The sequence below is a fragment of the Colletotrichum tamarilloi genome (assembly GCF_030869305.1).
Source record: "Colletotrichum tamarilloi strain Tom-12 chromosome Unknown Scaffold_93.1, whole genome shotgun sequence".
Classification (NCBI taxonomy): domain Eukaryota; kingdom Fungi; phylum Ascomycota; class Sordariomycetes; order Glomerellales; family Glomerellaceae; genus Colletotrichum; species Colletotrichum tamarilloi.
Window position 1 is genome coordinate 35641 of NW_026849476.1, and position 13484 is coordinate 49124.

Sequence of the window (13484 nt, forward strand, 5' to 3'; positions counted from 1 at the left end):
CATTTGTCGATCAGTGGGGGAGCTTAGACTGCGTTCTGTGCGGCATCGCGAGGGCCTATCCGGGTGATCATGGTGCCCAACGAGGGCTTTTTTCTTGAACTTCAGGTCATGACGCAGCGATGTCTTCCACATCTTCTTGTTCTTGAATTGAATTTCTCGTCACATCTTTATACGATGAGGCCAGAAATTATACATCCTTAGCTTGTATCTCGAGGAAAAGCGCCCTCCCTGCGTTGTGAAAAAGCCATTCACCACTTCAAACCTGCCAAAAAGAAGAAGATCGACCCTGCAGCTGTACCAAAAGCTGAGAGTTTAGACCCTCGATTCTCTCGCAGATGCAGGGTCATGACGCGGGACGCCTCGGGGTTTGTTGTAATGGTGTCTACTAGCGTTCTTTCCGTCTCAAATAGGGCGGCATATCCTTGACTCGAATTTGACTCAAGAGAGACAAGCTCCAGCTTAGACCGCCATAACTAGCTTCTAAGTGGGACCTCGACAACCTCGAGGCCTATTAGCTTCATCTCTGACCACAATTAGCCATACAATTTTGGAAAGCAAAACGTAGCGTGAGCGACGGTAAGGTTCTGACGGGATCTGTCAAGTTTGCCAAGCATGAGACATACTAGGCACGGAACAGGGACAGCGCCTACCGGTGTCGAATCTAAACCGTTGACACATTGAAGGATTCCTCACTCCCAGGTACACCCGTCTCTGTCCATTTGGCCCTCTCGATTATTCTTTTACATAAACCGCCCACACCACCTCCACCAAATCGTCTCTGCAATGAGGGTTTGGGGCTTTTCTCCCTCTTCACTACCGTTGAACCCGAAGAATCATTATACCTGGATCCCGACAAAACTGGACCTTCAAGCTTGGACATGTGAACGCCTCCAATCTCGATATCCACGATGAGATTCCCCCCGGCTGAAGTCATCTTATCATGGCCGGCTCCGAACTACATTGATCCCGTGCAAAGGGGACCGGCACTTCTGATCATCGAGCTGACTTCGCTGAGCGTGGCTTTGATATGTTTGGCCTTGCGACTTTACGTTCGACTCTTTATGATACGCAGGAGCTGGTGGGATGACTGGCTAATGGTTGCTGCTGTAGTAAGTACGACATGTGTGGAAATCTTCACCTCGATAAGAGCCAGGGACTGATTGCCTTGTTTAAAGGTATTCTGCATATCCGTTACAATTTGCGTAATACTTGGTAAGATTGCTTCCTATTTTCGGTGTTATTCCATAGATGATAACTGACATTACCTGCTGTAGCAACTTCACTGTACGGATGGGATCTCCACGTGTGGGACCTGACACCCGTACAACAGAGACTGGGCCGCCAGGTAAGGTTCATCGGGTTTCAGCAGCTCGAGGTTGGGCAAAGAGCTGACAGGAATAACGCAGGTGTCTATCGCTGGCCAGACTCTCTTTCTATTCGCATCAGGCCTCTCGAAGCTTTCCATCCTCACAAGCTATCTGAGAATAGCCCCACTCGGATCATGGTTCCGAAAGCTGACATGGGTCACCATGGGCTTTGTATTCGCCTTGATATGGATCTTTCTCATCGTTCTATGGACTCAGTGCATGTAAGATTTCTACTTCGTGCCATGAATCCTTCGGAACAATGACTGATTTCTTGCAGACCCGCGTGGCACTACTGGGACCTATTCGTGGAGAATCGCAACTGCATCGAAGAGTGGCCCCCTCTGGCGGGTCAAACTATCACCACAGTCTTGACTGATTTTGCTGTCTACATCCTGCCTATGCCTACGCTCTTCAGACTAAGGCTTCCGATGATGCAAAGACTTATCCTAATAATCCTTTTTAGCCTCGGCACAGTCGTCGTTGTGGCTGGGATTATGAGGACATATTGGGCCCATTTCGTCGAAAGGGAGACTTACGATGTGACATGGGATGGGTTTGAACTTTGGATCTGGACGGCTCTTGAGGCGAATCTTGCTGTGGTATGCGGATGCGTACCCGTTCTAAGACGTCTGCTGCCGTCGATGTCAGACACCAAGGACTCGCATGTGTCTGAAAGTGCAGCTCCGCCGACGATCGGATCCGGCAAGAGGCGTCAGCAAAAGCTGGACGATCTCGAAATTGACGTAGAGAGCCATGCGCTAGATCACGCCAGTGCACCATCAACTACAGATGGCGAATCTGTTGAGATGCAGCCAGCACGTTCAAGTCCTGGATGGTCCCCAATACGGGATCCTTGGGGCAGGTCAAACCTTCAGCAAACTCATATGGGAATGCACTGATACTACGTATTTGAGTACATATAGCGCTAATAATCTTGTAATAATGAGTCCTTACTGTTTCTATGGAAGGAGAAAACAACCGAGACATCGTTTTGGAAAGACAGCTTACGGACTTCTCTATGCAAACTAGCAAGCGTATTGAATCTCATCCGATTTTCTGTGCTCGAGAATTATGCAATGGAACCCCCTTTCCCAGGGGAGCTGCTCCGAACGAGGAATATATTGCAGCTCTCGGATCCTTCGGAAAAGTGCACCGCGGTCCGCGGATTAGAAACAGAAGCTTGTGTTACAATCATAACCAAGTGAAAAAGCATCCAGCTTGGAGATTCCAGCCCTAAATCAATCACGGCTCATTGGAACAGGAATTGGTCGACGTTCTCATTTCCTCTTTTCGCGCGCACAGGTCAAGATGTGGTTTGTACGATAATTGCGAGTGTGCGTGGCGAAATAAAAGTCCATCAATAGCAATTGAGGAGCTTAATTCTAGCTTCCGTCAGTCTGTCTCGTTTTCAAACCCAGCAGTGATTCCAGGGATGAGCCCAAATTAGCCATGGATTTTTGAAGTCTATGAGAACGCGTGGCATCAGGAGATGATATTTCGAGTCAAGGAGTCTCCTAAGGTTTTGCGATGTTTGATGGGCTTTGATAAAAGAATCACATCCACCACCCTCAGTCCGTATGTAGAACCCCATCTACAGCATCCTCCAATGTCGGAGCCATGTGCAGAAAGTTAACATCCTTTCCATAAGTAGTGCAAAGTGTCTGCAGACTTCTACGAGCAGCTCCAGCATCTCATTCCCGTCCTCTACTTCAACACAATTATAGGCTCGATCTTGTACTGACTTCGACGTGCTTGCTTGACCTCCCATGGCAAGGTCACTTGGCCCGAGGTTAGTACCTGTCGGCTAGCACGAGACACGCAAATCTCACTTGGATGAGGTAAAATAAGAGTTATGACCGCTAGGCCTCCAACAGAGGTAGCCAAGACACGTGGGAACAACGTCGATCCGTAACTGTATGCAACATGTTCACGCATGCGCCATCCATGCCGAATGCAGGTAGCCGCACGGGTTGACCCGACTGACTTAAGCGACGGCTCACTGCTCAGGTGCAAACTCCCATTGCCGCCAACGTCTAGTCCCACAGGCTTGATGATGCTACGGTATGTCAACAAATTAAAAGGCAGCGCATGCGGCTTGTACAAGTATATGGTTGCATTATCGCTTGAGGATTCCATGTCCGTCTTGAAGCAATCACATTAATGATTGCCTACAGTCTACAGACCTTTTCGTATTGCCCCACAGCACAATTTCTCGTGCACCCATGCCCAGAGAAACCGTTCGTGATAGCCTCAAACCTAACTCTGTCGTCTCGTATCTATGAAAGAGTAAACGTTGATCTTTTCCTCGATAACCGTTAGTCGCCCACCCCCGCGAAGACCGCGTCTGAGTCGGTAGCGTCCCATTCGCGCGCCAATCGACCGAGATGCGGGGACCCCGGTCCCCATAATCACCCCAGACCTGCCCCTGTCAGTCGCCATCGTCATCGGTTCTGCCCGTGTAAGGTCACGGCAGTTCTGGATCCCGTCAGGGGAAGCGGCTCAGTTCGATTGGTACGGGTGTGGTTTTTCAGGGCAATCTGCAGGCACTATGCAGGTTCTCATTAAGCGCAAGTCTGTTAGACACGGAAACTTGAGTTGCGAAGCCAAGACAGCCGGATCATGGGACCACGAAGACGAAGTGGCCCAGTTCGTGTAGCATTCACGAAAACATCGATCTAATCAAGTGATCTGCCATCAACAGCCGCAGTGCGGGCTGATATATAATGATGGAGCCACCTCCTTGTCGAAAGATCTAGAGCTTTGGCCTCAGCAACCTCAAGCATTTCACTCGGCTCTCTTGAATCAGCTCAATTGCCTTACCAATTTTGACAAGATGAGGTTCTCCGCAACCCTAGCCGTGGTCCCTCTCGGCGCTCGCCTTGCGCAAGCTGCCTTGGATGTCGACGCCATTACCGAGAAGTACTTTGGCAACGACGCGCCTTGGTACAAGAACCGCATCCCTCTTTTTGAGTCGAGCGATACGGAGATCACCGACGTCTACTACTACCGCTGGAACCTCTTCCGAACTCATCAGCGCGATGTCGGCACCAAGTACGGCTACATTACCACTGAGTTCATCGACAACGTCAGCTGGCAGACGCAGCCATGGGCCTCCAATAATTGCGCCGCTATATTCCACCTCTCCGAGGGCCGATGGTGCCGCGACCCGCGCTTCAAGCAGGATCACGCGACCTTCATGTACAGCGCGGACAGCAACCCCCGCCAATACTCCGAGAGCTTAGCAGACGGCGTCTGGAGAAATTATCTGGTTGACGGCGACCCAGCCCTCGCCATTTCTCTCCTCGACGATATGCAACGGGTCTACAACCAGTGGGTGGGAGACCACTTTGACGAGGCCAAGGGACTCTTCTGGATCGAGCCGATTGCCGACGCGACGGAGTACACCATCTCGAGTATCGATGCCTCCGGCGGCTACGATGGTTTCTTCGGAGGCCAAGCATTTCGCCCCACCATCAACACCTACCAGTACGCCAATGCTCGTGCGATTGCCAAGACTGCTGCTCTCAAGGGCGGCCTGGACAGCGTTGTTGAGGAATACAACACTCGTGCCCAGAACATCAAGGACACCCTCCAGAGGGATTTGTGGAACTCGACCTTCGAGCACTTCATCGATCGGTACCAAGTTAACAACGAGAATGTCACCTACTGGGACTTCATCCGCGGCCGTGAGCTCGCTGGTTTCGTTCCTTGGGCCCACGACCTGCTGGATGATGATGCCAAGTTTGGTGAGGCATGGAAGCACGCGCTGAACTCCGAGGAGCTCGGTGGTCCCTTTGGCCTGCGCACTGTTGAGCCTTCGTACGAGTACTACATGCGTGTTTGGAGATACGAGGGCACTCACACCGAGTGCCACTGGAACGGTCCCTCTTGGCCGTATCAGACAACTCAGGTCTTGACTTCCCTTGCCAACGTTCTCGACCACTACCCCAACACTTCGGCCCACGTCACTGTCGGAGACTACACTCGCCTTCTGAAGCAGTACGCCAATCAGCACTACAATAAGCACTACGGTAACATCCTGGATATTGAGGAGAACTACGACCCTGACACTGGTGAACCGATTGTTGGCCTTGGACGTTCGCACCACTACTTCCACTCTGGTTACGTTGATCTCATTGTCACCGGTTTCGTCGGCATTCGTCCCCGCGAGGACGACGTGCTTGAGGTCAACCCCCTGGCCGACCCTTCCTCCATCTCTTACTTCCGCGCGGAGCGTATCCTCTATCACGGCCGTGAAGTTGCTGTCCAATGGGACGCTACTGGCGCGCGCTACGGCGAAGCAGGTCTCCGAGTTGAAGTTGATGGACAAGTCGTCGCCTCTTCCGACAAGCTCGAGAGACTTACCGCCGAGGTCACACGCGCGCCAGTCTCCGTCGCGCGCCCCTTTGACCAGTCCGTCCAGCTCCAGGCTACCGAGCCCCTGCCCATCATCAACGCCTCCGTCCCCAATTACGACATCAACCGTGTCCACGATGTATTCGACGGTCGCATCTGGTTCTGGACCCAGGACACCATCGCCAACGGTTTCGATACTCCCGAGGGCAGCACCGCCGAGGAATGGGTCAGCATCGAGTTCGGATCCGCTGTTGAGGCTGCCCGAGCTGAGATTGCTTTCTTCGCGAATGAAGAGAAGGGATTCGATGTGCCCGCCAGCTACAAGTTGCAGGTTTTGAGCGGTGAATGGACCGATGTGGCTGATGCGACGTACGATGCGCCGTTGGCCAACGGTATTACCAATGCGAAGTGGACTGGAGAGTCTACCCAATCTCTCCGCATTCTCGTGAAGCCTCAAGATGGCAAGCGCGTCCGTCTGGTTGAGCTGAAGGTCTTCACTGAGTAGAGCATTAGACTTCATTGAAGTTTACAAACGAAAGGTACAAGGGGCACATAAAAGTAGATATTTGGATGGAAGACCAGTACATGTTATTAATTCTAGTATATAATAGTTGAAGATGGAATATTGATGCAAGCGCTTTGCCATGGGCAATTCCCTCAATCCTCCAGGTACACGGTGAGAAAGATGTAGGGACTTTCGTCAAGAGATTGTCACTCATGAGATTGCAAGGCCGGGCAACAAGTTCGGTTCCTTGAGCCTTTTGATACGGGCCTTGGAACATCCCTTGTCCAAAAGCTGTGGCCCGAGAGCGAGTCGCCCCCTCCATGTAAGTCATTGGGAACCCCGCTTGTGATCATCAATTCCGGGGTATAATGAATCCATTAAGCAAGCGAATGCCAACTCTATCATTCACTGCGCCAACATTGGAGGTTGCGGGACCCATATTCGCGAACATGAAACTTCAGCCGAACTATAAAAAGGCCACCAGATGGGTGCGACTGACGAACGACACTCATCGCATTAATATCTGTAGGGCTTTGCCTCGCTCGACCGAGTCAGCCAACACTCGGTCTGCTCCGAGTTCGTCCTTATCCCACGCGGAAGGCCGCCTATAACGAAAAGATTAAGTAGCTTCGGAACTAATTGACAATCCTTACTTAAACTTCAGTGTTCCCATTTCTAAGCTTGACTGTGCAGTACCACATTTAGTCACCTATTTCCAGCTTCTACTTCCGAAAAGGGCACGGTTTTCTCAGCAGTCAAACATCCAAGTAAACCCACTTTCAAGTAAACATGAAGACAACATCTTTCTTTCTCCTTGCAACCCTCGTCTCGAGCGGCCTTGCTCTGAGCATCCCTTTGAGACTGCCATCGAGTCTCGACAGTCGGGCCGAAACACACAACGCCATCGCGCCAGAAGACATACTCAACCCCGTTGTTCGACCACGAGAGTGTGAGGAGCCAGCTGAGCCCGCAGAACCGAGCGAGGCGGATAGGAAGAAGGGTGCCAAGAGACCAGCGAGGCCTTCGCGACCTACAAAATGCTGAGATCTGCCCTAGCACGTTGATTTGATCAAGACAAGGAAGGAACCTAGACCATCGAGAGTTGAACACAAGTCGCTGATTATCGCCACTCATATCTCATTGGAATTAGCGGCTTGTCTCTTCTCGTAATAGTTCTCTCAATACCTTCAGTCGAGTTTTCGCAATTCTGAGCATCGACCAGAAGCCTTCACGCATTTGGTGATCAGCTGAATTCTTGGTGAACCCATCGGTGAAGATTCGCATTTTTATTCAAGTGGAAGCGTACACAGCCACACACAGGCGCCTACTGGAAGATGCTGCCCTTTTCATCACCCTGTTTTCTTCAACACCTGAAAGATGCATCAAGCCGCCAAGCCACCGAAGCGCATCATAGTGTTTAGTACAGGCAGAATATGCAGGTCACACCAATAGGGTGCCTGACTGTGACTTCATTCGCTCACGCCACGGTCCTCCGGTTCAACTGTGCAGCCAACCCGTGTAACCCGCTGATCACGCCTCTTTTCCCGCCACACTAAGGACACATAAGGCCTAGGTCCTCCCCCCGCAGCCCATTCTTCCGATTGATTCCTCAATTGCCTCGGCCAGTCTCTCAGCATCCAACGTTGCTCTTTGCTTCGCCGCAAGCATCCGTTTTCAGTCGTCAAATTCACAACACATTTGAACTGGACACGAACCGAACGAACATGGAGAACAAGGTAAATCCTTCAATGGAGTCCATCTCATCGCAAATGGACACGGAGGGGAAAAGCCGGGAAGAAATGATAGCCGAATCCGTCAAGAAAAACGAGGACGTCCAAAATCTTTATCCTCAAGTCGACTTCAAGGGAGCCGTTCTTGAACCTACCATTCATTTGACTTATGATATCCAGGTATTTGTTTTCAGTCCGCTCAGGTTCTGTGTCCATCCGTCGTTCTCGAAACGAAGATGGCTTCTAGCATCAGCCTTCTTTGAAAGCTTGGCGTTATTCTGACTTGTTTCAGGAACACGTCGACGAACCGAATCAAAGGAGGTACAACACGTTGATCGCGGAGATGCTAGAACGGACCGCAGAACCAGATCTAGCTGAAAGATTACTTTGGGAAGCGAGGGAGTGTCTCACGGGCTACCCAGGCATCTTGGCTCAGTTCGATGAGATATTTTTGGGCCAACGCTCTGCTTCAAGTGTGATACGGGAACTACACGAATGCATGATGATGAAAAAGACGGTGGAAAGGCGGATGAGTCAACAGGTGAATGACGTGGAGAATGGAAATGCTTTTCAATGATTGAAACTTGCCGTTGTCTCAACAAACTTTGTATGGCTCTGGTCCTCTGCTGACCGACGGTTCTTTCTATCGCACCATTCGGGGCCTATGGATTGCGCCTCTGAACCTAACCTACAACTAAACTGATGTCGAGCCGACAGAAGAGAATGCCGTTGAAGTGCGTCGAATATTTTGTGTACATGGAAAGACCTCAATCACGCATCAACAACAACTCTTCATTGAACAACGAATATAAACGATAGGCATTGGCTCCTTTGTTGTCAAGGATCGATTATTCGCAGGTTTTGTAGTAGGTTGTTGACAGATCCGAGGCAAGATAAGTATTTCAGCCTCTATGCCTCATCTTGTCTTCAGGAATGACTCAACGGCCGAGATATCGTTTTATTATCATCATCAACCTCTTCTCATAACACCGAGTTGAAAGTTCAGGATACATCATAGATACAGTAGGTTGCTACATATATGATGCAACAATCAGGGCCCACCATTTCGTCTCAGGCATACCTCGTGACGTTTATCGCACGTGTCTTCTGGCGGCTTCTCATTCTTTCCCTTCAGCATTGTGCTTCACTTTCTCCAGGACACAACAAACCCCTTTTGCTCACAGTGTCCACTTGTCACCCCCTTCAGAAACCCCTCAGATAATGCTTAGCCTTTCGAGAAGCCTGATGAGCCAAGCGCTGCATCCAGCATCCCTTGCTGCAGAAAGTGGCGTCATGCCAGCATGTTTTGAAAGGTTCACATTGGCCCCATGCTCGATCAGATCGATAGCCATGTCTTCACGCCCAAGAAGTATGGCCAGAATCAATGGTGTGTACTTGTAACTGTTTCCTGTCAGGTCAACATTTGCTCCATTTTCAAGGAGCAGCTGGAGTAGTTTCCTATCGCCAGCGGACACAGCATTGGTCAAAGGTGTCTCGCCAACATCGTCTACTACATCGAGAGCTGCCCCACTATCAAGAAGAACTTTGGCAGTAGCATGGTTATCATGTTTCCGCTCGTCCGACAAGTGTGCAGCTCGGCCACCTTTCGCCACCTCAACAGAAGCATTGTCCTCGACGAGAAGTCGAACGATCTCTTCATAGCTAAATGACGGAGCTAATTTTGATTTTGAGTTGCATCGGTTGGCGCCGCTGTTGACATTTAGTTCAACCTCAACGAGAAGTTTGCTAATGACTTTGTCGATTTTTTGAAGTGTTGCGTCGGATTCACCCGGCGTGTCGAGAATGCTAAGGCTAAGCGGGCCCCTTTCTTTAAGCCTTTCTTCAATGAGAATGTCCGTTACCGTGTGTGCGCTGCAAACGCAATGCAGTGCTGTCATTCTGTGTTCATAGTTCTCTGCGTTGACAATTGCGCCATTTTCAATAAGAAGCTTGGCAATCCTCTCGTTGCCTGCTCTCGAAGCTGCGTGTAATGCTGTATCGCCGCTGTCGCATCTAGAATTCACATACGCTCCATTTTCGATTAGAAGTTTGACAATTGCTTCTGGCGGGTCCACCCTCCAGCCTGCCTTTGAGGCTTCGTACAACGGCGAAGAGCCATTTACGGCGCTGCCCGCGTTGGCGTTCGCGTTGTACCCAAGGAGAATCCTTACTATCACTTCCCGACGATGCACAACAGCAAGATAAAGGGGCGTACGCATACATTTGCCCGTCTGGTCGATTTTTGCCCCATTCCGTATGAGGAGCTTAACAACCGACTCGTGACCTTGCTTGGCGGCCCGATGCAGTGGGGTGTATCCACCATAGTCAGATTCATTCACATTGTAGCCGGCTCGGAGGAGAAGCTTGACCATTTCGAGCCGGCCATCTTGTGCAGCCCAAGACAATGGCGTTCTTTGCTTGAAGTCCAAAAAGTCCCTCCTGTGTGTCATGCCTTCCATGATATTCGTTCCGTTGTAGATCACGGACGGCATCCCAAAGAGCGCGGCTACCGAGTTGCAATTTCCATTGGCCAAAGCAGCAAACAATGGATAGTTGTATCGGTCCTGAGAATGACGTGCCCAATTTCTACTTGGTATCGTGCGAATGAGCCTGGAGCAGTCCATTTCTGAGAATATGTAGACAAGGCTCGCTCGAGGCCCGTAGCGGCGGATCCTATGCTTCTCATAGCGATTGTAGATGCGAATCCAGTTTTCGAGGGGAAACTGAGACAAGAATTGGAGTTGAGAAATGCCGGCGGCTGCGGCATCGGCATGGAAGAACACCTGCTGACTTGCGTATTCCATGAATGGAAACTGTCTTAGAGATTCATCTGAGACCGAACCCGATGCCAAGTAGTATCTTATGTACTTGATGCAGCAGGCTTTCAAGTTTTCATGACTTGAGAGCTCCCAGTCAAAGCCTAGATCAGGCCACAGCTCCGCAAGTCCACCAGCTTTGAGAAGATAGTCTCTGACAGACTCATGTATGAATTGGACCGTTGGCTGTGTAGATTTGGTAATTTCAGCCAATCCCTTAGAAAAACCAATTACGCATCTTGTGGCGCTGTCTTCGTCTTCCGGGCTGGTGACGTTTGGAGGATCGGGGTCCACGAGGTCGCTCTGAGATAGACCAGACCAAAGTGCATGGTAAAATTCTCTTGGTTTCAAAGGTCGCTTGGCACAGAGAATCCAGATGACGCACAAGAACAAGTGTTCAGTGTTCTTGCTATCACGCGTTAGGATATTCTTGAACAGGGCGCCCAGGTCGCTCGGTATCTCAACAAGCCTTTTCTTCAAGGCCAGCCCACCCTGGGAATACTCAGTGTTGAGGATGTCAACAACTAGTACGATCCAGAGAAATACGCCCGCAGCCTTTCGGAGTATTTCTGTCTGTAGTTCTTCGACAAGAGGAGGATTGTTGAACCGGAGACGATTTTTGATGTAATTTTCCATATCCTGCGTGTGACCTGGCTGGTTTTCGAGAATCATTGTCGCCCCCCTTTTGACGACTATGTATGGATAGTGACGGCTGGAGAAGCAAATTCGGAACGCAATTCCTTCTGTTGATGCGTCTTCTGCCAAGTCCTCAAAGTCTCGGACCATGTCTGTGACTTGTTGCTCGTCACACTCATCCAGAGCATCTATGAAGCAAGTCAACCGAAGCTGGCCAAGGCTAAGGACAGCTTCAGAGAACATATCTTTCAGGACTTCTAAGCTTGGACAAGTCTCATACTCTTGTTGGTTTGAGTACCGTTCGTTAAGCACAGATCGGAGCTGAGGGTATCCCTGAAAGAGCTGCAATAGTAAAGAACGGTACATCCCTTCAATCGATCTTTCCAAATGTTCGCCTCGGGCATTGAAGAAAAACGAAATGACGAGTGGGGGCCAATGAGAATCCTTTTGCATTCTCAACAAGGCAAACTTCATGATTGTCGACTTTCCCGCGCCCGGCTTGCCGCGAATCCAAAGAAGCCCGTGGTGCAGCTTTAGCTCGTCTTCGTTGAGCCATGTTTGGAAATCTGGGTGTTTGATGAACCATGCGCATGTCTTCGCATGTGCTCTTTTCACAGTAGATCTACGGGAGTCCATTTGATCAAACTTGAGAGTTTCCAAAAGCTTGGCTTGTCTTTGATGCTGGTCCGGTAGGGCTCGGGCTACGAAGGGCTGTCAGTAATACTTTACGATTACCAAATGATATCATCTGAGTACATACGAATTTCAAGACGAGGAACAGCTCGTGTTTCATGGTCGGCCGAGGGAAGTACGGAGAGTAGTTCTCTGGCGCATGCTGCCGCCGCAGCTGCGGCGTATCTCTGCCAGGCTTTATTCTTGTGAGAATCCGCGTAGTCGCAGATTCCGCGGATTGGCAGGCAAGGAACAATGTCCATGATTCCAGCAGCCTCCATTTCGAAGCATACAACGTCAAGGGAACGAGCAGTAATGTCCCTCTCAGTAGCATTCTTCATGACTTGGTTGCCGGACGCAATCGCTCCATAGTGAATGACGGGATCGTTGTCCAATCGCGTGCGTCTAGTCATTCGCTTGGTTTGATCGCAGTCGTCACACGTGGCTGCTGATTCCGGGTGGTTGTAGTTCAAGAGGAAGAGACGATCAGCGTCTGTGGGACGACCATAATGTGGGAGCGTCTTGAACCTTTCTTTGAGAATTGAGGGAACTTGACTGGGAACTCGATCGTGCTTCGCTCTCAAGACTGTGATGGCTTTGCCAAAGGAGTGGTGAAGAGTCCTAGCAATTGCTGTGCGTTGAATCTCGGCACCTGCGACAATCTTCCCTAAGTCGTATTGCATCGTTCTTGTACCAACAACAATGTCACCCAGTCGAATATCCCTAGCACTGCTCGGGACGCCACCTCCAATGCCAACCATCAATGCTAGTCGAGTTGACGGAAAGGTACGAACTAAGTTGGTCACCACGTTCGCCGCATTGTTGGTACCATATTGGTCCGCTGGCAGGCATGCGATGATAACATTATGGCCTTCAATACTTCCCAGCGTGTAGGTGTTGGTGTCGATCGTGTAGGAGTTGCCATAGAAAGCGCCTGACGGGAGAGTGTCGTGCTTCTCGTCTAGCATAGCCTCTGCAGCTACCAGCTCCGTGGGCAACGCGCAGATCCAGGCGATTGTGTAGCGGTGATACTCTGGCGGGACATTATCTATTGACCGTCGAGTCTCGCCGCCCCATTTGCCGAGGAGCATTCGTTGCCGCTTGGGTATGGCAGATGGGCTACAACCACCGTCCTCGGACCCTCGACGCTTGCCGTCCATCGCGAATGATTGACTGAGAGTCCTCTTGTCACCGAGAAGACGTCAAGAATCAGTTTTCGTCTTTGTTCCGCTAAGCAAGTAGTAAGTAGTTGAGGGAGCAAACGGAGAAGGCGGACGGGATGAGCAGGTGTGAGGAGAAAAGAAGAGCATGAACGCGCATCAGGCTGTGAAGGCCACAGCCACGCAGTGATAGACAGTCTGTTGGTATCTGCCACAACGCAATACCTACCAATCAGCCATCC

The 13484-nt window shown here is 50.5% G+C and overlaps 5 protein-coding genes across 5 annotated transcripts; 4 read left to right on the forward strand and 1 right to left on the reverse strand.

Moving 5' to 3' along the window:
- Positions 1–908: 908 nt before the first annotated feature.
- CTAM01_13327 (uncharacterized protein) lies at positions 909–2266 on the forward strand (the record flags this gene model as incomplete). The annotated part of the gene is made up of 4 exons (XM_060529331.1): positions 909–1113; positions 1275–1345; positions 1407–1588; positions 1645–2266. 4 exons carry the CDS (start codon positions 909–911, stop codon positions 2264–2266), a joined length of 1080 nt encoding a protein of 359 aa, XP_060376066.1.
- A 1934-nt stretch (positions 2267–4200) lies between these two features.
- CTAM01_13328 (uncharacterized protein) lies at positions 4201–6228 on the forward strand (the record flags this gene model as incomplete). The annotated part of the gene is made up of 1 exon (XM_060529332.1): positions 4201–6228. The coding sequence occupies one exon, from the start codon at positions 4201–4203 to the stop codon at positions 6226–6228; it is 2028 nt and encodes a 675-aa protein (XP_060376067.1).
- A 789-nt stretch (positions 6229–7017) lies between these two features.
- CTAM01_13329 (uncharacterized protein) lies at positions 7018–7272 on the forward strand (the record flags this gene model as incomplete). Its single annotated transcript, XM_060529333.1, has 1 exon — positions 7018–7272. The coding sequence occupies one exon, from the start codon at positions 7018–7020 to the stop codon at positions 7270–7272; it is 255 nt and encodes an 84-aa protein (XP_060376068.1).
- A 557-nt stretch (positions 7273–7829) lies between these two features.
- Positions 7830–8535, forward strand: CTAM01_13330 (uncharacterized protein; the record flags this gene model as incomplete). The annotated part of the gene is made up of 2 exons (XM_060529334.1): positions 7830–8138; positions 8251–8535. Coding segments are annotated over 2 exons (594 nt in total), but the record flags the coding sequence as incomplete, so codon positions are not given.
- A 637-nt stretch (positions 8536–9172) lies between these two features.
- On the reverse strand, positions 9173–13242 carry CTAM01_13331 (uncharacterized protein; the record flags this gene model as incomplete). The annotated part of the gene is made up of 2 exons (XM_060529335.1): positions 9173–12111; positions 12171–13242. 2 exons carry the CDS (start codon positions 13240–13242, stop codon positions 9173–9175), a joined length of 4011 nt encoding a protein of 1336 aa, XP_060376070.1.
- Positions 13243–13484: the final 242 nt, after the last annotated feature.